This window comes from Rhincodon typus, chromosome 6 (assembly GCF_021869965.1).
Source record: "Rhincodon typus isolate 14 chromosome 6, sRhiTyp1.1, whole genome shotgun sequence".
NCBI lineage: Eukaryota > Metazoa > Chordata > Chondrichthyes > Orectolobiformes > Rhincodontidae > Rhincodon > Rhincodon typus.
In genome coordinates this window covers 45,637,446-45,663,632 of record NC_063337.1, presented here as the reverse complement: position 1 = coordinate 45,663,632, position 26,187 = coordinate 45,637,446, and the positions used below count along the sequence as shown (strand labels likewise).

At 38.2% G+C, this 26,187-nt stretch overlaps 1 protein-coding gene across 6 annotated transcripts in view; it reads left to right on the top strand.

Annotated features, from left to right (window-relative positions):
• Window positions 1-26,187, top strand: part of LOC109932597 (LIM and senescent cell antigen-like-containing domain protein 1) — a 120,388-nt gene that overhangs the window by 70,327 nt on the left and 23,874 nt on the right. For 4 of the 6 annotated variants that reach the window (XM_020531744.2, XM_020531745.2, XM_020531743.2 and 1 more), the window contains exons 2-4: window positions 6,680-6,839; window positions 11,286-11,352; window positions 15,781-15,901. In XM_020531744.2, coding sequence (XP_020387333.1) covers window positions 6,680-6,839; window positions 11,286-11,352; window positions 15,781-15,901 — 348 coding nt within the window. Of the gene's footprint in view, window positions 1-4,188; window positions 4,679-6,679; window positions 6,840-11,285; window positions 11,353-15,780; window positions 15,902-26,187 lie in introns of those variants that run through there. The other 2 variants (XM_048597798.1, XM_048597796.1) reach the window with 2 other exon arrangements.

Genomic DNA, 26,187 nt, shown 5'->3' with positions numbered 1-26,187 from the left:
CAGCCAGCTCCCACATCATACAGCTACAGCACATCACCTGCCCAGCCATCTCTACTTAGTTAATTACTTTATATCAATTTATGAGTTAAATACTTCCTAATACTTCTCTGCTATGGTCTTTTCAAATAACCAATTAATAGATAAATAAAAAAAGAAAGTAAATTTTTAACCAATTGTACGATAGAAGAAGTATAAAAACCTTACCTTACCAATTGAATCAGGAACAAAAACAGTAGTTGCTGGAAAAGCTCAGTTGGTTGTCTGAGGAAGGGTCACTAGACCCAAAATGTTAACTTTGATTTCTCTTCACAGATGCTGCCAGACCTGCTAAGCTTTTCCAGCAACTGCCGTTTTTGTTCCTGATTTACAGCATCCACAGTTCTTTAAGTTTTTATTTGTGTGTGAGTCGGTTGAATATCATCCTGATAAAGCAGTATACCAATCTAAATCCTATGATAGGAATGTACAGGGGACTGGAGTTCTGGAATTTTCAAGCATGAATGGCTTTCAGTTTTAAAGGCTGTTATTTTAACGGGCCTGATGTTTATCATCAGTGCAAGAAGAACTGAATCATTCTCTGTTTTTTTAGCTATTCACTGCAGTGGTAAGGACTGTTTGGATTGAGGCCGAGTTAGTAGGAAATGTATGCTGGGAGTGTCCTGAGGCGAAATTGTTCTTTTTTTTTGGTGGATGCTGCTGGTATCTGTATTTTCTTTTAAAATGTAGTTTGGATTTTGATTCCTGTAAAGTCCACACTCTCTCCAAACAGCTTTAGCTGTTTGACTCTAGTCCATATTGTCTGACATGCATTGCTGTTTGAGTTGCACAGTTTTTTTTTAACTCTTGGCTACATTGTCACTGCGGATAGAATACTGCTTGAAACCGTGGAAGTAGCTGATCTCATTGATTATACCCTAAATAGATTGATCACAGATTTGTGTTATCAACTGTTAATTGAAACAATGATTCAGTGCCCTCACCTTTAAAGTGTGGCAAGCGGCTCATAAGAAGGCAGCAAGAAGTTGTTCAGAGTTTAATGTTAATCTATGAATTTATAATCAGTTAGTTGTGATAAGTGTAACATTTTGCAAGAGAGGCTACAGCCAGACAACATACTTTTAGATCTGTGTCAAAGCTATGATTCCTTTAGTTATTTAAAATACACAGCTAGTTTTAAACCAAGCTATTGTCTACATCAGTGGTTTCTGAACATTTTTTGGATTTATCTTTTGTTTTTGTGTATCCCTACAGGCTGTATTTTTTTTTTAACTACCCTGCAAATAGAGTGTGGGTTTTCATGAAGCCAAGGCGACTCCATGAAAAGGTGAAAATGGCAGCAGGACCCAATTCTGGGATTCCTGACCCATTCCTGGGGTTTCAGCTTTTGTTCAGTGCCATTTTGAGGATGCTGGCTGGTTCGGACCAGGAACCCGCACCGGACACTTGAAGCCTCGCTGGCTGGCTCCATTTGTGAGGATCAATGTTCTAGGCTGCCACAATTCTCAGGGAGTTGAGCCAGGCTTTAAATGATTGATTCTTAACACCTCTGAGGTGTCATGAACCACAGCCTGCGTGAAGGAATGTTTTGAAAGACAAGTTGAAAAAATGTTATCCATTTAATCCTTCTATGCCTGTAGAACTTTTTACCCCTATAGTGACAGTAGAATGTGTTGAAAAATCTATTCTAAAAAGTCATTCGAAACTTTGCAATTTAAAATGCTCCTTTCAGTACAAGCCAATAAGAATGTCAATCACTCTGATCCTTTAAAATATCAATAGCAAACACTTGGAACCTCTTTTATCTTGTGGAAATAAACATTGTGCAATGGATAGAATAGATAAGAGAACCAGAGTTTCAATCAGGCACTATTTCCCTGGGACGCAGCTGTTTCAATTTTGAATGGATGCCTGGACTTTAATGTTGCTTGGAAGCAAAAGATGGGGTGACAGGAAAAATAACTGGTTCAGAGAAACACGAGTTATGGACACAACTAAAGAAGTATTGAAGCAATGGTTCCAACCCACAGCTAAATCAAAACGGAGATGGAAGGAGAGGTAAAGCACACCCCATAGCTGTGTTTTAATGTTGGGTTTCACAACCCTGCTCAACGGTTAGTTAGATCTAGGGTCGTTTGTCAGTGGCAGCCAATCAATTTATGACAGATTGCTTCCCCATCCACACTCAAGAACTGTTGACCAAACGGAGAATTGCACTTCAGCAGCACAGCCAGGTATGGGACCCCCTGGAATACCTATACTTACTTAAGAGGCAAATGGCACCATCATACAAAGTCTTAACTAAAGACAGCAGACTTGACATTTTAGCACTGCTTTACACTTCCAACTCAGCCATCTATTGTACATCCATGGCTTTTGGGAAGATTATGCATTGATAAAGAGAACTTCACAGTAACTAATATTTTGATTGATACTGTACAGTAATTCTATTCCAGTTAAGACCATAATGACACTATATCTGTAAATATCCTCTTTAAATCACACCAGTGGCAGTCTATTTCCCAAATTAAACCATTTTGAGCAGCTGTTGTCATCAAGTACCTTGTTTGGAAATGAGACAACCATGTGTGCCTATTTGTGGAATTGGAGAAAATATTCAGTAGGCACCACTGCTTACGTAACTTACTGTGTAAAAGTCCTCCTCCAGTGGAGTTTATAAATGTGTGTAAAGACTATTTGTAGGCCTGTAAGCAAACTCATGATTGGAATTTTTTTTTTAACTGAATGCTACATTAATCACCAATGGGATGTATTTACCAGTGATGTTTTCTTGGTATCTCTGAGAAATTACATTGAATTCATGATGTAGATATGCTTTTGTAATTTCAGTTACCCTTTATTCTGGGCTGATAATATTTATAAACAGATGTCCAGTTTCTATCAGATCTCCAAACTTGCCTTGTAAAAACTATTAATTACTTAAAGTCGAATTTACTTAGGCACTTAGTTTTAAAAATTTGTTGATAATGATTTTAACTCCTTATATCAATCCTAAATTAATATTTCAACTTGCTGATGAATATCTCAGAAGATAAAATTAAATAAAACTAAACTTTTGAGAATTGAATGTACTTAAATTTGAAGATTTTTTTGAAATAAAAGGTTATGCTTTTATTCATGGAAATAGCTTAGTCACTGAAGCAGTTAGGTACTGTGCTGTAGCATATGGAAAAAAACAAACATTGGAGTTTGACTCTATCCGGCAAACAAACCAAAGGCTTTTCTTATTTGTACAAGATTATATTTACTTACATTTCATTGAAGATACCCAAAAGTTTTCTGGTCAGAAGTAAAACAAGGGTGCTTGAATTTTTTCTCTCTTCCATCAGTTTGAGTCCAGTGCCAAGTCAAGGGGATGTCTTATTATGCAGAAGCAGTGTTCCCACCAAGCAGAAGAGAGGCTAATCATATTGAAGTATCCACACACATCAAAGTAGGAAGTTAAAAGCATTTATTGTCTTTCATTTTTAATTCAAAATCCTGATTTTAAAAAAACTGAATATTGGATTAAGACTGCTAACGTGAACAATCGTTTTTTTTTTTAAAAAACGGGAGAAATAATGATCAAAACCATCCACATCCTCATGGGGAAATTTTACTTTTCCATGAGTATGAAATTGGCCTCTGGCCTCTGAGAGTCCAGAGTTAAACAGTAAGTTGCACCACATTCAATAATGTATACCTTTTTCATGAGTCTTCAAAGCAAGACTAACAGTGGATGTTTTTGTTAAATCATGATTACAATACAATTTGCATCCTGTGAGAACTGCTACAGTAGACCCAGTGGAGGAGCACAGACTCACTAACAGCACCTTATGGGTTTCCTCATTACCCTGCATATCTACGGATTCCGGAAGTTCAAATAGTTATCGCTGTTAGCTCAAAACAAAATCCAGAATTTTATTTGTGTACAAAACATACATACAGAAAAGACTTCCTGTATATGATGTGTGCAACTAAAGAAATCTGGAGTCATAGACTATTTCTTAAATTCACTGCACTTTTAAAGTAAATTAAGATTAAAATAGTTTTGTATAAAATGTTGTCTTAATTGACTAGGGTGGGTTTGTGTGGGTAGCTGTTTGGAGGGTTGGCGCAGACTTGATGGGCTGAATGGCCTCTTTCTGCTTTGTAGGGATTCTGATTCTATGAATGGATATAACAGCCTTTTTCTCAAAGTTGTTAAAACAGCTGTACCAAGCATATGTGCTACTTTACATATTTGCTATGAGATCCCATACATCACATCAGAGTCATTTTGACCTTTCTTCTGGCAGAACTCTTAATTTGAAGCTGTAACTTATCTCCAAAAGGTTATGCTGACACTCCTCTCTCTGGGAGTTGGAAAAGTTTACACAGCTTTGGAAGAACATGTTGCAGTAATCATCGGACAGCTTTTAGTACATCACACAGCACGGTGTGTTTGTTCAGATTGTATTCTGTATAGGAGTGCTTGGATCATTTAACAATATACTATGGATCTCCGAGAAAAAGCACTGATCCATATAATTCCAGAGACAGAAGTAGTCCTCCACACTGCCATCAATGGTGGCCCAGAAACTGTTGAAAACAATGAAGCTCAGAAAGCTGTGGCTAAGTTACAGAGAAGACGGAGTGATATCAAAATATATAAGGAATTCTGTGATTTTTACGCCAGATTGTAAGTTGTTTCTCTTGTTTAGATTTTTGGTGTTGTGATATCTTTTGCTGTATTTTTGTTGTCATGTATGTTCTTGATAGTTGCTCCCTTCAACAATATTGTGTTGAGAGTTTGTCATACTCTTGCAAATTCACTTATCTGTTTTCTTTACAATCCAATTAGAATGGTGATACAAGGTTTGGTACTTCAACAGACTATCAATTATCAGTATGGACAGCTATATTTGGTGTAAACATTAGAAAACTTGATGAGGCTATTTGAACCTCACCACCGATTTGCCTAGGTGCATCTGAAAACAATTTAATAAAAAATTCTTGGCCTGGAAAATACCATGTTTGCTGATGTGTTTGGGGGCTTTATGAGGCTGTTACAACTTTAAGGAAGCGCAGGGATTTGGCTGAGTAGTTGGAATTTTGGATCTGTTCCATTTAGTAAAGCTGAATATTCTAACATTGTTATGCTACTCTGATTAACTCCCTGTGTTTCTTGAGTTTCCAAGCATGTTCTTTCTGCTCTGAATGAGAGCTGGGACTTAGTGCTGAAAATAATGTGCATATGTGGTTTATGTACCTTTCAGATTTTAAACAGGTCAAAGAATTTCACATATGTGCATAAAGGAAGAAATGGCTGCCAGTCAGAAAGGGAGCAGTAAGGATTTACAGATGTGTTTTGAGATCATTTTTGATGAAGGGGAAGAAAAGTATACAGTTGAATTCCAGTATCTAAGACTGTGCCAGATTGAGGCTGTATTACCAGGAGTAGAACAAAGAATAATGAAACTTGTGCATGGCTTTATTGCTCTATACCAGAAAGGAAGTGTATTAAAATTTGGTATTTTCACTTCCACCATTTAGCTTGTCACTGCAGTCAGATTTTCAGCAATTTTGATAGGTTTTTTTTCTTCAGTGAGGCACTGGAAAATAATTTACTGTTGACAGCCTGGTTTTAAGCATTTTCTGAGCAGACTACAGAAAAACGTTTCACCATGAGAAATGCACATTGGGAATACAACTAACCCTATTTTCCTTCCATTAAAATGAATGAAAAAAAAAAATCCACCAAATTCTATAAATGCTGTGCTATCTATGGTGGATGTGTACTTTGCCTTAGATTTGTTTGATGCCTTGATGATAAATACCAAAATCTGTCTGTCTTTCTGGAGGGAGAAAAAAATCTTGTGAATACTTTCATGGTAGAATCTGTGGATGTCTTCTCTCCTGTCGTGCATGATCTCTACTTACAGCCACGTTGGTTAGGAATCGGTGTATTTTAATAAATGGCAGTATCTGTCTCATTCCAGACATTACAATTCACTTGTAACTTGTTTGCTCTTTTATACATTCTTATTCAGAGGTACACCAAGGCTAAAAGAATCTTCATTTTTTAACCTTTATTTCCTAAATCTTCAAGTAACAGATAAGCTGTTCTTCCTCAATCAAAGAAGCCAAGTAATTGCCAATTCGAAGAGAACTCCAGCAACATCAGTTAGCTTCATATTAACTCAAGCTTTTTAGACTATCACCCCACATAGTGAAAACTTGGGGAAATCCTCATCCATGTTATTGGTTTACTGTTCCAAATGTACACAAGATCTTGGTTTACATGTGAGTAATGTTACAGGAGATCAGATTTTCAATTTATTTTTAGCATTGCGTACATTAGATTTTGATTTCATAATTTGTATCATGGTGCTTTGAAATTAGCATTAGAAATTAATTCTTCAGATACAGGATTGTTTGGAATGGATGCCTTTGTCACCAGCTAATGAGTAGTATTAAGCTACCAATGTAATATGGTACTGTAACATTAATTGCAATTCCATTTGAATATGTGTGAATTCCTTTACTCTGGCAGGGGGAACCCACGGGTGATTTAAATAAAAATGTAGATCATACACGTTCAGTCTGAAACCTGTTTTAAAATCATGTGCTTGACAAGTTAATTCTGGCTGGTGTAATGGTGTGTTATGTCAGTCTGACTCTTTGATCTCTTTTATTGCAGCAACATGGCAAATGCTCTGGCTAATGCCATGTGTGAGCGATGTAAAAGTGGCTTTGCACCTGCTGAGAGAATTGTGAACAGTAATGGAGAATTGTATCATGAGCAGTGTTTTGTATGTGCTCAGTGCTTCCAACAATTCCCGGAGGGACTCTTCTATGAGGTGAGTGGACAGTTGTGGGACAGCTGCACAGTCCATTAAGTCTTTGATAAATGAGTTATTCAATGCTGAAGGATATTTCCTGTTTCATAACTGTTCTGGCAGATGATGACTTGTCTCTCATAATTTCCCCATTTTGTGAGTCTTTACCTCATCAAAGCTATTTGGGCAGATTGGAGGAAAAAGTGCCATAAACAGTCATCTCTATTTGCATTCCTGGTCCCAATAACTGTTGAGCTTGAATAGCATGTTACCCGGAATAAATAAAACATGCATGTAGGAATGGCAACGGCTATGAATTATGCCAAAAAATGGGGAAAATTGTGCTAAAATCATCAATTTGAGAAGTTAATAAAACTCAAAAATAATACATTTTGGGATATCCAGGTTGCCTTTTGTTTATAATATTTTCTTCTCACCTGGAGCTGTATGAATCTATACTTTCCCTCTTTCTTTGGTCTGATTTGCCTTTCCCCATCCCCGTCAACATTCTTGCATCTTCTGTGCAGAGTTGATCTTTGAATGGGGAGGGTACCAGCTGCCAAAGGCATCCAGAGAGCCCACTATTGGGAAAAAGCATAAATTTGGGTTGTGGGAGACCAGAAAAATGTGTCACATTTATTTTGCCAAACAAAACAAATTGTATGTACATAGCACCTTTTGACACATGCTCCTGGGATACCCAGAGATGTTCTACTATGTCAAAACAGAATTTGACACTAAGCCACCATCACATTCACAATGTTTCTACAGTACAGTGCCTGGAATTGAACACAGTACACCAGCTGAGGCCTAACGTGAGTTTATACAAGTACAGAATAACATTCTCACTTAAATTCTGTATCTGTATTAATAAAGCAAAGATCCCGATATAATTTTTTGCACCATTTTTCTCAAGTTGTTCTTACCCTTTAAAACATTTGCTCAATTACATACCCAAATCTCTGTTCCTGATTCTCCACTCCCCACCTAAAATTGTAGCATTTTAATTTGTTTTTCTTCCTACCAAAATTTTACATCAAGAGTACCTGCCCATTTTGCCATTCTGACCACCTGAAATCTTTGTTTATTGTATTTCTCAAATTTCAGTGTCATCTCCAAACTATAAAATTATGCACTTTGTACCTACGTCTGTGTCATTTAACCTGTGTCAAAAACAGCAGTCATCTGAATACAGGTGCATGAGGAACACCACTTCCCAACTGAAAGTGACCATCCACCATTACTTTTTGTTTTCTACCCCTTAACCAATTTAAATTGTCACTGCCCTTTTTAATCCCAAAAACAAATTTAACTCTGTAAATGTGTATAATGTGGTACTTAAACAAATGTTTTCACAGTACACAATATCAGTTTTGATGGTTTCATCAATCCATTCCAAAATCTTAAAAATTGAGAATTTTATGTATAAATACTGAAGATGCTGTCACAAGAGGCTGAACTGATTTATTTTCATTGAACTGTTGTCTATGAATGTTTTGTAATTCATCAAACAATGAGATAGTTAAAATAGAAGGAAAAGGCATTCATTTTATTTTGTGTCTTTTAAAATTTGAATATGAATACAAAGTCAAAGCAATGACTTTAACACTTGGCTGATTTAGGATCAGGGCAAGCACCCAGTCAAACAGTGCCTCAGCATTAAAATTCTCACTTGTGTCACTGCGTGGTCTTATACTTCCATATCTATGTAACTTCTCTCATTTGTGTTTCTCCAACTGTGGTGCTTAGTGTGACCTGCAATTTCTTCAAAATCCTGTCAGCAGTTGTGCTTTCGTTATGGACCCTAACGTGGAAATTCCCTGTCTAAACCTGAACACATTTCTATATTTAAAAAACAGTACTGCTAATGTTGGAGATGTAATGTAAAAACAGAAATTGCTGGATAAACTCAGTATGTCTAGCAGTATCTGTGAAGAGCAAAACAGAATTAATGTTTTGAGTCCAAAAAGTCAGCTTGGACACACAAGATTAATCTTGTTTCTTTCTTCACAGATGCTACTAGACCTGCTGAGTTTCTCCAGTATTTTCTGTTTGTATTTTACTCGCCTACATCTCTCTGCTCTTTCAATCACTCCCTAAAACCAAGCTTTTTATTTCAAAAATATACTTTATTCATAAAAAATATTTTGTATATATACATTGACGCTAAAGCGGTCTGTTCTGCCCAGTAACATTTCAAGTAAACACACAAACGTTGGAGGGAGACTGTCTGACTGACTACACACAAACCAAAGACTTCTCTCTCACAATGCTAATATTCTCATATATTTGACACACTGGGAGGGTCCGATAACTGAATGGACACCCGTTTACCTTTAGCAGGAAGACCTCAGACTGGTCTTTCCCCACTGCACCTTGGCGGCAGCTGCCCCAAGCCTACCCCAGCACATAGTCCTGGACGTTGGAATATGCCAGTCTGTAACGCTTGGTCGGGATCAACTTCTTGATCTGGAAGACCAACAAGGTTCGGGCAGACCAAAGAGCAGTCTTTCACCGAGTTCATGGTCCTCCAGGCACAACTGGTGTTTGTCTCAGTGTGCGTCCATAGAGCACAGAGTCCCTTGTCACAGAACTGCTTGGGACAAGCCCCAACAAAATCCACTGCATCTTCCTCCAGACTTGCTTTGCAAAGGCACATTCGAGAAGGTGATGTGTGACAGTCTCAACCTCTCCACAGCCACTTTGAGGGCAGCATGCAGTGGCACACGCTGACAGGGCATGCATAAAAGATCAATTGCCCTTCTCACCACCAGCCACACGATGTCTTGGTGCTTGTTGGAAAGTTCTGGTGATGAGGCAATCTGTCAAATGACTTTGACAGTCTGCACAGGGAACCATGCGGCAGGATCCACCCTCTCCATTTCCCTCAGGGTCTCCATGATGCTACGTGCTGACCACTTCCTAATAGACTTGTGGTCAAAGGTGTTTTCGTTTACAGATTTCTCTATGAAAGATAGGTGATTCAGAATTCGGCTCCAACTACTTGGAGCGTCCTGTAGCTGCGAGGCCAGTCCCATCCTTCGCAACACCGTGGACAGGTAGAACCTCAGTACATAGTGACACTTGGAGTTTGGATACCAAGGGTCTACGCACAGCTTGATGCAGCCACACACACAGGTGGCCATCAAGATGAGGGCAATGTTGGGTACATTCTCCCACCTGCTGCACCACCCTCCAACAAAAAATCCAGGGTTTTGTACGTGGAGTCTCTGCTGACATAGTCTATTTTAGGCTTCCTGATGAAACAGAATATGGCTCGGGTGACTGAAACAGCACAGTTTTGGGGGATGGACCAGACCTGTGCTACGTACAACAACAGAGAGAGTACCTCACACCTGATGAGCAGGTTTTTACCCACAATAGAGAGGGAGAGGCTCCTAAAGGACCAGTTGCTGCTTTACTTTGCTGATGCGCTCTTCCCAAGATTTTGTGCATGCCCCAGTCCCTCCGAACCATATTCCCAGCACCTTCAGGTAATCTGTCCTGGCGGTGAAGGGAATGAAGGATCGGTCAGCCGACCAAAGAACATGGCTTAGCCCTTGCCTCGATTTACCTTGGCTCCTGAGGCTAGTTCGAACTGGTTGCAGATGTTCACGAGTCTGTGCGCTAACAGCGAATCCGAGCAGAAAATGGCGACGTTATCCACATACAGGGAAGCTTTGACGTGCTGACTTCTGCCTGGCATAGTCACCCCTCTCAGGCTCGCATCCTTCCTGATGAGCTCAGCAAAGGGGTCTATACAACAGCCAAACAAGGCAGGAGAGAGTGGGCAGCCCTGCCTGACTCCAGATCTGATCGGGAAGCTTTCTGATTCCCACCCATTGATTGAGCCTTAAAACCAAGCATTTTAAGCTGTCCTAATATCGACATGTGGATTAGTGTCAAGTTTTTCTTCAAACACCACCATGTACTGCTTTTCTTTTTTTGCATCATACTAAAGTTGTATAAAAGTTGCTATCCAGGTTGGAGCTTGAACTCAACAACCTACACTGACGCTCCAGTGCTGTAATGTCAGAACTGCCACCTTTTCAGGTGATGCATTAAGCTGAGGCTCTGTCTGGTCTTTTTGGTAGCCACTCTTTTTTAAAGAGTAGCAGGGTGATTATCCCTGATGTTCTCACCAATATTGAGTACTCAAGTATCACAGAATATTGTCCGTTTGTTATCACTTGCTGTGATGAAAAATTGCATGCTGCATTTCTCACATTACAACAGTGACTATATTTTAAAAGTACTTAATTGACTGTAAAGGGCTTTGTGACCTCCATTCGTCATAAAACGTACTATATAAATGGAAATCTTTTTATTTTTCTAATGTTTTCCCATATAATCTTGCTGTATCAGTAAAAGTTTAACGTTTTTATTTGTTAGAAAATATGCTTTTAAAATTAGGACTCACGTTGCTTAGTATAAAATAACTACTTTTTCATGTATTTTTACTTCCAGTTTGAAGGGCGAAAATACTGTGAGCATGATTTTCAGATGCTTTTTGCCCCCTGTTGTCATCAGTGTGGTGAGTATTCAACATTAATTAACAGTTGTATATAGAATAAAGTCCTGTTTTTCTAGTTTACGTTTCTGTAGCCCTAACTGTATGCAGTTAATCACTTGCTGTCTCTTATTTTAATCCTTGCTTTGTTAAGTATGCATTAAACCCTTTCAGTTATACTGCATGAATGGCCTTCAATCAGTTGCTGCAGAGTGTAGGCTTCAATTAGTCATACCGAACTAAGGTGTGAATCACTCTCCTCCATTAGCTCTGGGAGAGGTTTGCATTTATAAATGGTAGTAAGTTTTGAACATTTTGAAAGAGCTTCCATTTTCTCTGAACACTTGCCTACAAAAGATCAGAGAGCTGCTGGAGCACTTTTCTTGAAAATCCTAACGGTACAATGGTGAAAGTATTTTACTTCAATCAGGTTAAGCCTGTGGGGCAAAAGTACAAGTTCAGATATAGAGTTAATTTTAATATACTTGGGTCAGTTGCTCATCTCATGGGGGATGAAGTGTTCATTAGCACAACTGTAGGTCTTCACTGCTGGTCACTGGGTTTTAATGTGTTCAAAAAGCCAGGCTTTTGAATTGCAGGATATTTGACATTTTTGGCTGCTTTTTTCCTCAAATATAGTCTATTTACAACAAAGTAGCAATCAAGTTAATAATCAGATAAAGTTAGGATGGGTATCTCTAGCAACACTCGAGCTTGACACAAAGCAGTCTGCAAGTCAGTTTGCTGATATCCTTTGTTCTGATATATCTTCATAGGATCTAAAAATGTCTTTGTAATACATTGACTGCTTTGATCTGTCAAACTTGTGAAAAGGTAGAATTGATTGGACAGCTGTGTTGGACATACATGAAGAAGGGGATGTAATTTGCTTCAGTCCTTTTGTTAGCTTTGCATCAAGAAGCCTCACACAGCTTAAACGCCTCGGTACTGTGTCACAATATAAGCACAAATCCATTTTTAGAAAGAATATCTGGATTTAATGTGGACAATAGTCAAGGTTATAATTACTGTGAGCTGTTATGATTTGATACTGAATAGAGCTCATCTACTTGTGTCTTCAAAATTATTAGAAATAGTAGCCATTGCCTCATCCATTGAAAAATTCCAATGCAAAGATGCACTCCATATGGAATTTCTTTCTAAATATGTGGGCACGTACAATTATGTCAGTAACCCTTTTGTAGTTCAATAATATTAAAAATGTATTTTTGTAATAACACTGCAGAGACTGGTTCCTTGCCTTAGGGATCTGAGACATGAATCAAAGCACTTAATGATTATTGTGGGTAACCTGTTACTTACATGTTCACAGCCATTTGAGGGAATGAATGGATCTGAGGGCAGAAGAAGATGAGAGATTGGGGGTTGAAGCCATGAAGGGGTTTAAAAGTTAAGATTTTACAGAGAACATAAACATGGATGCATCATTGAGAAGATTAGAACTAAGGAAATTTTGTGTATGATGGCAGTTGCAACTTAATCATGAGGTCAGAACTGGGGATGCTCGCTGACCATTGTGCAATATTCAGTACTAATTGCAATTCTTCAGACACTGAAGTGGTTTATGTTTAAATAGAACAAGATCTGGACAATATTCAGGCTTGGGCTGACAATTAGCAAGTAACCTGCATGCCACACACATACCAGGCCATGACCTCTCAGACGAGACAATCTAACTGCCACACTTTGACATTCAATGGTGTTGCCATCACTGAATGCCCCAATGTCAACATCCTGGGAATTGCCATTGAAAAAAAGCTCAACTGGACTCCCATATAAACATAATGACTACAAGAGCAGGTCAGAGGCTAGGGATACCGCAGTGAGTAACTTGCTTCCTGACTCCCCGACTCCCCATAGCCAGGAGTGGGATGAAATACTCCCCAGTTGCCTGGATGGCTGTAGCTCCGGCAACACTCGAGCTTGACACCATCCGGAACAAAGCAGCCTGTTTGATTGGCACCACATCCACTCCTATTGACCACCAAAGCTCAGTAGCGTGGTGTGCACAATTTGCAAAGTGCACTGCAGAAATTCACCCAAGATCCTTTAGACAGCACCTTCCAAATCCATGATCACTTCAATCGAGAAGAAAGAGGGCACCAGATACATGGAAACACAGCCACCATGTTCCCTCCAAGCTCCTTACCATCTTGACTTGGAAATACATTACCATTCCTTTACTGTCACTGAGTCAGAATCCGGGAATTCCCTCCCTATTGGCATTGTGGATCTAGTTACAGATCATGGCCTGCAGAAGTTCAAGAAGGCAACTCACCACCACCTTTTCAAGGATAACCGGGGATGGGTAATAAATGCTGGCCGGCCAGCCAGCGACACCCATGTCCCATGAGAGATTAAAACAATAGATTTATTAATATTTTATAGATATTGTTTTTGGTTTCTTTTTCTAACTGCTAAACTTGATATAAAATGAGTAATGAATTTAAATGGAATCACTGTGGGCAGCCTCTGTCTAAATTGCTTTTGTCAAACAGCAAACATCTTTGGCTGAAAGGAGGTGAGTTATTAGTTCTATCAGTAAATGTTTTAGTAAAAGGAAATCTGGTTGTATTCTTACAGCTGTAATTTACTTCCTCCCACCGACAGTTTTACATTCCAGCAAACACCCACAAATAACCTCATCTCACTCCACCTACTGTCTTGTTTGCCTCCTCCTGTAAACTACCCTGTTTGCAAACTTACCTACTAATGTGCAACAAGGTCTGGTTTTCATCTCACCCTCTGATATTGGGCAGTTTTACAATGAAAACAAAGTGCTGGAGAAACTCCATGGTCTGTTAGTTCTGTCTTTCTCTCCCCACAGACATTGCCAGGCCAGCTGTGTTTCTCCAGCAGTTTCTTTTAATTTCAGATTTCCAACATTTATTTGCTCTTGAACAGTTTTTTTTTATAAGTCCTGTTCAATCCTTGCTCCCATACTTGGAAAGGAAGATTATCTCTTGAACAATTAACCAGCCAGGACACAGCATCTCTAGAAAACAAATTATTCCCCATACTTCCTCCCCCAAATTAATGCTTTAACATTCTCCAATCATGCTGTCCCATAATCTTGCATTTCTTGTCACTCTTGCACTTCCTTCCCCCATTCCAATTAAATAATTCTATCTTGCTTTAATTTGCTCTGATTGTCTCTGCATTCTGTGATTCTGCTCCCCCTTCCTGCTGTTCCGGGCTGCGCCTATCACGTTCTTCTGCACTCTCTACAATGCAAGCTATCAAGCATTCTCTCTGTCATGCGTTCCTTCTGTGCTTTCTGTCTCTCCCATACTCTCATGCATGTGCACTTACTCCTGTTTTTCTCAGTCCTGCATTCCCTCCTGCATGCATATTCTCTCTTTCATTTTCTCTTCTCCATTTTCATGGTATCTCTCTCATGTGCTGCCTTATTTCTTGTCTCTCTCCTCTCTCTTTCATAAGTTCTTTCCCCCTCTCTTCTGCTGTCACATTCTTATTCTCTCTCCCACACTCTTTCCTCCGTTTTCTTGTGCATACATTTTCTTTCATTTTCCCTTTCGTGTTTTTGTGCGCTCTCACACTTTTTCTCCACGATCACACAGTTGGGATAAAGTCTATATTTATCGGAGTCAGATGGGCCTCATGCTTTTGACTCTTTTATTTTCCTCTTTTCTCTTCAGCTCTAAGACCTGCCCTCCCACTCCTGCATGTTACTTTTCCATTTGCAATTTGTTATACTCTAATCGTTTTAGGGCTGATAAATCTAACAGGATTTCTGCTGGCCCAAAACACTCCGAGCTGCCTTAATTCAGGTCCCAGTTTCTAATTTGCTGTTGCACTTCCTTTTAGTCTCAGTCATAACCATGGAAGCACAGCCTGCTAATGATACATTTCCCAGTGACTACGATAGCTGATCATGGCTGATCAGTTACAACTTATGCTTTCTCGTGTGCAGCTGAAAGATTTGAATTCTTAGCACCATTGTTTTGAGTCCTATAATTTTTATGATTTTTTTTCTTTTACATATCTGTGTATTTTTGAGGTGGTGATTTACAGAGGGCAGGAACTAGTCATCAAACTTCTAGTCCTTTATTACAATTGTTGAATACTTTCAAAGTTTGACGCAAAAGCTATGAATGCTGGAAATCTGAAATACTGGCAACATCTGTGTGACAGAGAAACTGTGCTGCTAACGTTTTAGGTTGACCGTTAATCAAAATTATTATAAAGTTTGATATGTGTACCATTATAAAGTGTCTGTCATAAGGAGATTTGTGCTGCCATTTAAAAATAATCTGTCTAGCAAACAGGATCATACCAATGTCCTATATATCTTCAAGACTCGACCAGTTTAGTCAACAGCACTATTAATATGTTCAATATAGCTACAACCAAAGATCAAGGTTGGGGTGAGGGCTAGATGTTGTCTCAAAATTTGGCCTTTTGTTGCAGGTGAGTTCATCATTGGCCGTGTGATTAAAGCTATGAACAACAGCTGGCACCCAGAGTGTTTTTGCTGTGATCTCTGCCAACAGATTCTTGCTGATATTGGATTTGTGAAGAATGCTGGCAGGTTAGTATATTTGATAGCCCTTTTATGTTGCAGTGTATGTTTACATCAGGTTTTGCTATGTAGACCTAACTTACACGTGGTTGTCACCAGAAGTACAGAATTCTGCCACATGAGAAGATCATTTGGCTCATTTTGTTGTATTTGCTGCAACATTTCAAGATCAGTCTTGCAGATTTGTATTCACTACCTGCTTTGTATTTTCCCTCACTTTAAATAGTGATCAGTCTTAACTCGGAGGTAGCCCACTCACCTCCGAGTCAGGAGATTATAAGTGTTCTATTGCATTCTATAGAAAACCAGGTGGTGAACATCTTTTACAAGCATTTATTTAACAATCACCATTTCAATCTGATTCTATTTATATGAATAGAAGTGAATCTTCAATTGATAACCTTCACTTGCATATAATTAATATACACTGAATAATAAATTCATGCAGAAGGGCTCTTGTGGCCTACTGCTGGTGTCCCTACCTCTGAGCCTGGAGGTCTGGATTCAAGCCCCATCTGCCTCTAAAGGTATGCAATAACATCTCTGAACAAGTTGATTCAAAAGTATCTACAACAATATTTCTGGAATTGAAGCTTATTCATTAAAAAAAAAGATTAATGACAAGAGGGTGCTTGTATTCCCTACTCAGTCTCCCCATTGATAGCATCCCTACCTCCTGAGCTAGAAATCCTGAGTCCATCTGTTCCAGAAATATGTAATAACAACATCTCTGAACAGATTAAATAATAAAATACCTAATAGATACCTTACCCACAGCAGAGACTTAAAGCATACAATCTTGGTTAACATTTTACTGCATTGCTCAAGCAGTGCTTCATTTTTAGAGGAATTATTATTTGGATCCATTAGTTAACTGAACCAGTGCATGCCTTCTATAAAATAACAATTTGCACTATTTGAAGAAGAGTATGGGTGTTCTGCTGGTGTCTTGGCCAACTTAGCCAATAAAATATAAATGAATTCATTTATTGGTGTGTGTTAGTGGAACTTTGCAATAATTTCATATGTAGACGGTTGACTATACTATAACTCTGAATAGCCATCAGAAGTATTTAATTGGCTGTGAAAGACTTGTGGTCATCAAAATGATCTGAAAATACTGTGTAAATGCATATTTCTTTCTCTTGTTTCCACCCTTTTGTGTTAAAATGTCTAACATAGACCGTCCTTTTCCATCACTTCCTGAGACCCCACCATTATCGTAGGCTTGACACTGGCAATTTGGAATACTCAACTTGTAATGAGGAAGTTATTGGGTGCACTGGACACACGAGATTACAGGCCCTGACAACATATTAAATTTAGTGCAGAAGACCTATGAATCAAGTTAGCTGTTGTCCTTGCAAAGCTTTTCAGTATACCTGCGAACTAGAGCCTAGACAACCATGTAGAAGATTTCCCAAGGTAATCTAACTTGTCCAATTGCAGTATTTTGAGCCTTCTCTCAATCATCAGTAATATTGGCATTATCCAAGAGTGCCATGAAATGATGCCCAAACTTTGTAAATCCAAACACAACTTAGTGATAGCACTCCCCACCCAAAAAGATTGTGGGATTGTAGGAACAGAAGTGGGCTATTTTGTCTTTTGAGCTATTATTGTCATTGAATTTTATCTTGGCTTAACTCGAAATATCTGTTTGCCTAACAAGTATTGGTCAATCTCGGTTTTGAAATTTTCAAATAACTAGCATCTATAGCTTTTTGGGGAAGAGAGTTCCAGATTCCCTCATCTTTTACATGAAGAAGTGCAATCTGGCATCGTTCTTGAACAGTATGGTTCTAATTTTAAGGTTGTGGCATCATCCTGGGCTCTTCCACCAGAGGAAACAGTACCTCTCTAGGTATCGTCACAAGAAATAATTTTAACCACTTCAATTAAATCACGTTTCATCTTCTATATACAACATAGACTTAGATTGCGCTATGCAACCATTTGCAATAACTTGAATTGAACTTTGGCCCTGAAGAAGAGTTATAGGATTCTAAATGTTAATTGCTTTTTCTGTTTCTGCAAATGCTGCCAGACATGCTGAGTTTTACCAGCAGTTTGTATTTTTATTTCAGATCTCCCACATTCACAGTAATTGGCTTTATTAGAATCCCTAAATTTGTCAGCTCACTGCAGTGTCAATCTTTTCATCATTTAGGAAAAGCTCTGGTGTTTGTATCTAAAGTGAATAATGTCACAATTTCCCATGTCGATCTCTGATCTATCCCCAAATGTGATCTATGAGCAGACATCTGCAATTTTCTGCTCTTCTCCCCATCCTGTTACTTTGAATAAATAATTATTGTCCTGACACTCTGACTCCCCGTCTAGTCAATTGCCCTAAAAGTCAATGCAATTAATATTAAATTTTAAGTCAATATCAAACTAGAGTTGCTCATTTAGGACAGTTCAGAAGAATTTTCTTTCTGTCAGACTTGCGAGCTCTGCCTCTGAAGGCAGTGAAAGTGGGGATTGTTGAACATTTTCAAGGCAGAGGCAGATGGATTTTTGTTAGGCAAGGAAATCAAAGGGGTAGATAGGAATGTGGAATTTAGAAAAACTAGCAGACCAGCCAAGGTCTTATTGTATGGCAGAGTAGACTTGAGGGGCCAAATGGCCTAATTCGTATGTTCATACATGAATAAGTTGTCACTGATTCTGTGTTACTTTTATTAGCTCTTTCTTACTTGAAATCCTGTTGAAGGACTTCTCAAGATCCATTTAACTAACATTGATGGACACCCCTTTAATCTCCCGCATCCGACTTCAGAAACCAAAGCACAAGATCAGAGAACAGAACACAAGAACTAGGCTTTTACACCAGTGCTGCAACATTAAAGGTGCAATTGAGAGGTTATATTGAGGCTCCTCGGGTAACTGAAAGATCCCACAAAACTCTTCAAAGGAGAAAAAAGCAATGCTCTTTCTTCTTGAACTGAGCATCCCCTGAAATGGCCCAGCAAGATAGTTATGAGTCAATTACACATAAACCCGATGAGCTAAAGATGGGTTTTTACAGCAGTCACCAATGGTTACGTGGGCATCATATACTAGCCTTTTTAATTCCAGATTTTATTGAATTTATCTGCCATGGTGGGATTCGAATTCATACCCCCAGAACAGTACTTCTGATTACTAGTCCAGTGATATTGCCACCGCATTTCCATAATGTCCTGGTCAGCAATTATCCTTCAACCAACATCACCAAAATAGGTTATCTTTTCTTTATTAAATTGCTGTTTGTGGGCCAAGATCTGCACATACCAGCTGCCATTTTTTTTTTTTTTTACTATTTTAGAAAAGTAACAGATTTCATTGTTAAATGAGACTTTTGTGGCTTTCCAAGATCAAGAATGACACTATATAACACCCAAGGCTTTCCTTAGCCTTCTCAGTTCAGATTCTGCTCAGGCCCAAATGCCATTGCAATCTTGAAACAAACCTGGATGCAAGAGCTGAGGAAAGGTGAGGGAAGCTGTACTTCATATTGAGGCAGTGTTTAATTGAGTATCCTGAGTCAGAACATGTTCTGCTGCTTTGTTAATGGGAGTGTACACAGATGATTCCACATTACTAAGTTCCATTCATTCCTTTGATTTGCTTACTTGGCTACAGCTGCAGTATTATTTCTCTATGCAAACTTCCAGCAAGAATAAGTCCAGGCTTGAACTTTTAATTGGCAGGTAACATTTGGCTCTGTGTTCTGGACAACGATTATGCCAAACAAGTGAAGCAATAATCAGACTTATTATTTTCGAAACAAAAGATTCCGAATCTATCAATAACAATTCTACTGACAATTATCCACACGTGATTTTTCTCAGGCTTATAATGTTAACTAATAACAGATTTACAACCTTGAATTAAATCATGATATGACTTAGAAATAATAGAACTAGTTTTCTAGGCCCAAAATGATCCCTCTCAAGGCTGCTACATGTCTGTGGGTGTCTTTCAGCCTGTGAGATGTCACTCCAACAATGGAATAAAAATAGTCTGATCTGCTCTGATGTCCTATTGACTTATAACTTAAAAATGGAGAATCACTGCTTTTCTAGATGTTTATCCAGCTTATAACATTTTGCCTATGAGCTATAAGATTTGTTTACAGCACAGTAACTATGCAACTTATCTGTTATTGTTGTATGCACTGTCTCCGAATAGAAACAAGATTCTGTGCTATTTCCTTTCACGCTGATAGGTTTCCACTGTTATGTCTAAATGAAAAGATTTTGGAACAATTCAACTAGTAAATCATATTAAATGATCCTAATGGTAAGTACTCTTAAAGCATTCAACGAGAGCCCAACCATTTTCTCTTGGCCTTCAGCTGGAATTATTTTGCTGTTCCTCTACTGTCAAAATCTGTAAAGGTCACTGTAATCTGAAAGCTGTACTTGATCGGTCCTGTCAGCACTGTGGGTGCAAGAACAGGGTAGAGTCTGGTTCCTCAATGAGTGTCTCTTTGCTGACAGGAACCTAGTTGACAGCAATGTGATGGATTGCATGCCACTCACCTGGATGAGTGCACCCACAGTAACAATCAAGAACCCAATAGCTAACATGCAGTTTAGTTTTTTTTTAAACATGCCAATGCTGTCTGTTTCAATATCCACCACTGACATAATACAGTTAAATGACTGCAGTGGATCACAAAGGTTCCATTGAGAGAATTTTCCTTTGCTGGCACCTCAACCACCAATAAGGCCTAAGGCGGCAGTGTTATGGGGACACCATTTTTTTTGCCCCTCCAAATTTCTCAACAAGTATAATTTTGACAGAAAATACTATTTCTTCACAGTGCTTGGGTGGAATTCTGGGATCCTTCATCTAACATTATTGTAGAAACATCATAACCATAAGAGCTGTAAAAGTTGAAAGAGATCTGCCACCACCAGCTTTTGGCAACTAAATGGAGGCAATAAATACATATCTCAGAAATTAACATTTTTAAAAATGTGTGTTTGGATACCATGGTCCAATTATTGAGAATATAAGTAGACTCTGCCCTTTCCCTTTTACAAATCCATGTTAGTTCTGCCTGATTACCTTGAATTTATCAAAGAGCTCCGCTCTAACTTCTTTAATAACTACTGAACTCAGTTGGCTGCACAGCTGTTTGCAATGCAGAGTGATGCCAACTGTGCGGATTAGATTTCCACACCGGTTGAGTTCACCAGGATGGTCCCAGCTTCCCAACCGTAACCCTTAGGTTAAACCACTACCAGTCGTGTCTCTCTAATAAGAGCAGTCCTATGGTCGTCTGGGACAATGGCAACTATTACTAATAGCTTCTAACATTTTTCTATGGTTTCCTGCTTTCTATCTCCCCTTTTTGAATAGGGGAATTACATTTTCTATCCTCCAATCTAATGTGAAGGTCTTCGAGTCAAGGAAGTTTTGGAAAATTAACAGCAATGCACCAACTTTCTCACTTCTCCGTTCTTTTAAGATCCTAAAATGAAGTCCATCAGTATCCAGGCACATGTCAGGCCATAGCTCCAATAATTTGCTCAGTTTCATTTGTTTGGTAATGGTGATTTTTCTGAGTCCTTCCCTTCCATTTTTTGATTTTTGATCTGTAGTGATGACAGATGCAAAATACCTGTTCAAGTCATATGTCATTTCCTTATTTTCCATTCTTAATTTTCCAGTCTCACTTTGTGCAGTTACTTTGTTAAGTCTCTTGTTAACATATTCATTAGAAACTCTCATTGTTCTTGTGTTTCTGGTTGGCATTATTTTGTACAATAACTTGTCCCTCCTTATTTTTGGTCACTTTTTTTTGCTGTTTTCCATATTCTGCCACCTGTTTTTTTTTAACTTTTTGTTTGATACTATCTTTTCCATTTCTAATTAATTGTGGATACTGGGTCTGTCCTTTGGATTTCTTACTCGTTGAAAAAGATCAATGCTGTGTATTCTCAAATAACCTTTTTAAGTGACTGCCACTACCTCTCAATTGACTTCTTGTTTAACCTAATTTACCTATTCACTTTGGCCAGCTCTGCTTTCATGTCGTCATAGTGCCCCTTATTTAAATATGATAAAAATAATCTTGGACCCACACCTCTCTTCCTCAAACTGAATTTAAAATGCATTCCTATTTTGGAACCTTGGGGTTCCTTCACTATGATTTCAGTAATTAATCATGTTCCTTTGCACAGTATCAGGCCTGTTATACGCTGCTCTCTGGTCAGCTCCAAGATATCTTGTTCTAAGAAACTAACCTGAAAATGTTCTGTGAATCCTTCATTAAGGCTACCTTTGCCAATTTGGCATTTCCAGTCAATATGTAGATTAAAATCTCCTATGGTTATTGCTGTGTATGCTTTCAAGCTGTTTGTTTCTTTCTTTAAGGTATACTTTACCATGTGGTTATTGGTAGGAGGCCTGTACACCACACTCTCAATGACTTCTTGCCTTTATCATTTCTCATTCGATATTAAACTTCTTCCACATTTTGGGTTCCTGAACTTGGGTCATATCTCTTTAAAGTGCTAATCATTTCGGTAACTATCAAAACTATCCATCCACCTTCTGTTACTTTCCTGTCATTCCTAGATGTCCTTCAATATTCCAAGTCCCAATCCATTATTCGAACTTTATCTCTGTAATAGCTACCAGATTGTGCTTACTCATTTCTATTTGTGCTCTCGGTTCATGCGTTTTGAATGTTATATGCATTCAGATACAGAACCTTTTAGTTTTATACTTTTTGAAAACTCTAGTTTTATCTGATGGTTGGTTCTTAGATTTGTAATTTCTATATTATGATCAAAGCTCATGTTGTTATGGGACAGATTCCAGACTGAAATCTTGTTTAATAGCTCATGTTTTATTGTGGTTTTAACAAAGTCGTGACAGAAGCACCCAATGTTGCAGAGCTAGTTTGAATAATAAGGCATTTTTTCAGTAAAACAAATGAAGATAAAATGGAATAAACCAATCTATGTACTAATAAGACAAATTCAAAACATTTTAAACATATAATAAAGGTATAATTCCATTAATTCCAAATCACCTCTTTACAAGTTCAAAAAGTAACGACACCTTTTGCACAGTACTCACACCAGAATCTTTTTCTGTATCACCTCGGTATATTTAAGTAAGTATGACTTTACTTTCTGGACTTGTACCTCAGTTATTCCTAGAGCTATCGTATACCTAAGTATAAACCAACTGTTTCAAAACCTTTTCAGATTTTATGTCAACACTTCTGGTTTGAGACTGTGTTGAACTCATCCCTCAAATGTAATGCAGTTTCCCTCTTTTTCCACATTTCTTAAGAGTGCCACTCTTTACATGCATCTCCAAGTAAGGACTTTTATAGAATTGCCTAAAACCGAGAAACTGAAACAATCTAGGAGTGTTTCCCCCAAGTTCTTTTTAAAAAAAAAAAAAAAAAGCTGGTCATTCTCTAGGTCAATTTTAAACCCAACCACACTTAAAATCTAAACATAGTTTTTCTTTCAATATTTTGGTGGGCTTCTCTATTGTGATACTGAGCCACAGACTATTGTTTCCAATTTAGTTTTCGATTTGTACAGTTAGTTATGTTATCTAAATTAGTGATTTACTTCATTTTCAGAATTTTGAGCCTGCATTAATGAAAGCCTCAAAAAGTTAGGTGGTTCTTGCACAGCGAGGGAGGCTGAGGAGCGGGTTTATTTGCCAAATCTTAAGGTTTGAAAGTGGACCTGGAGGAATCTGAAAAAAGAAAATCATTCAACTGAGACAAAGATTACTGGTAGCTTGCAGTGATTTTAATTTACCACGTGGATATACTGTTTAGCAATTTGTTTTTTTAGTAGTTGCTTTAACGAGACCACTGCTATAAATGGAGAACAGTATGACTTTAGGTGAAGCCACAAAAGAGAGCCTTTCATAAAAATCTAGTTTCATAATTCTTCATCAAATACTGTATTTATGTACCATCTATTGTAGTGGTGTTAACACTGGGGTGAATTTCTTGGCTGTTATATTCAGTTGTACTCTTCCACTTTTCCTCCCTGTCTCGAAATTTCTATCAGAAACCTTGAGGTACAATTATCCACCTGCTGTGTTATAAAATCCTACAGTAAACAAAATTCCAGTAAGCTACCAAAAAGGCTCTCCTGAACTGTTGTAAAAGAAATCACCGTGCTACAAAAATACTTACAAGTTAATTATTAATTTCAGACACCAAGAAAACCTGAACTTAAAATAAATGTCAAAATTACGTATAAATCATATATAAGGGATATTACCTCTATCCCTTCCTGCTACAGTCTGTTTATCATTTCCTGCATTGATATATTTCACTTTGATCTTGACACTACTTGTTGATTTAGCACATCTTCCCAAATTTAATGCCTTGCCCCTCCTATTTCATTTATAAGCCCCTCTACTTCCCCAATTATGGGGTTAGCAAGAAAATCGAACCCAACATGATTCAGGTTGAAAAGTCCATTATTACAGATCCCACTTTCTCCAAAACTGAAACCTATGCCCACAGACAGGAATCCACTTCTCCCACAAGAGCCATTCATCTGTCTAATCTGATTTGCCCTATTCAAATTTGCATGTGGCACAGATAATGGTGCAGAGATTATGACTTTTGAGATTTTGCAGGTTCTTTTGATGCATAGCTCCTCAAACCGACAAAAGTAGAACTCCCTTCTTTCCCCTGCCTATGTTATTGGTTCCCAGAAGAAGGAAAATAGAGGTTAAAGTGGACTGGGAGGACATGGAAGATTTTTGCATTTAGTGACAATGGTAACTGTCTTTATGCTAACAATGGATGAACTGACCCTCAAGTCCCAGAAAGGCATTGTAAATGTCAGATTGTAACAGCTGTGTTTCAAAATATCATTTCATTCCACGGTGAAGGAGAATTGGAAATAATTAATCAGCGTCCTTGCCTGGATTCTCTTTGTCTTGTGACAGCATCACAATTTATTGGGATAGTCTGCTGAAAATTATGCCTCATTATTCCCAGAGTCACCATAAAAGTGAAAATTTAATCAATCAACCAAATTTCACAATTCTACCTAACTGTCTAATTCGGATTAAAAGGATATAACACCAGTTTTTATTCCCCATTAGCATGAAAACAACTATTCATTGTGATCAAACTGTTTCTAACAATGGTGAAAAGTAGAAAATTGAATGTCTAATCTATAATTTTGTAACTGAAACTCTACCCCTTAAAATTCTCATACACAAACGAACATAAACAGAAGACGAGACACAAATTTTATTCGTGGAAAAGGACGAAAAGATTCAAAGAAGCATAGCTCTTGCACCAATCTGGATCACTGTTGATGAGTTGTTTTCTTTCGGCCCTTTCAATTCCTTCTGATTCTTTGACACCAAGGTTCTGGATGTGCTGATTCACAGTCTTTCTTTCACTGGTTGAGGATTCACCCTTTCAGTGCCTCTGAAGGGGATTTGTCCCCTTTCAATAGGGGATTTGCAATAAAAGCAGCTCACAGAATGATGAGGCAGGGTTGCCAACTACTAGGGATTTTCTTTTACTTTTCCACGTAGAGGGGATAGAGTGAGAGATGGATGCTTTCTTTTCACAGACTGGATGTTTCCACGGACTTGTTCTCACACAACTTCTTGTGCTAATTGAAAAGTCAATCAAAAGCTTGTCACTGGGCAAAATGCCTGGAACACGCAGAAACAATGCTATTTTGTCTGGAATTATCCCGCTCACTGTTCCAATCAGGCAACATTGTGTATATATAACTGAGTTAAAGTAACTTGTCTCTAAAACTCTAAACATCTTGCACTGCTTTTCTAATTTAAAGCAGTATCTTTTTTTTCAGTCTTTTAATCGATAGTCCAGAAACACAAGTAGTCTTTGCAATGAACTTTGAGATTCGAAGGCTACAGAGAAAGCTTTTGTAATATAACATTACAGGCTTTCTTAAAAACAAAAACCACTGAACGGATGGATTAGTCTGCCAGGATTGGGTTGGGGGGTCAGCAGTGAGCGAGAACATCTGGAGGGCAAAGGTCTCTATGATTAATTGTACGAGAATACGTGTGGAAGCTCACACTGTGTCGGAAAGGACCATATTTGTGGGGAGTTGGAACAACACCAGCAGTTTTTGCCTAGTCTTCAGTTGTACTTTGCTGTGAAGGACAGATGTAAGTGTTAGAAGCTTACCAGCTGAGCAAGATGATCCAAAGCAAACCACTAGAAATCATGTTGGTCTGATTCTGGAAGAGTTGACTATCTACCTAACCAACAGTATTACATATATTGGATAATGGATTATTTTTAAGTTGTG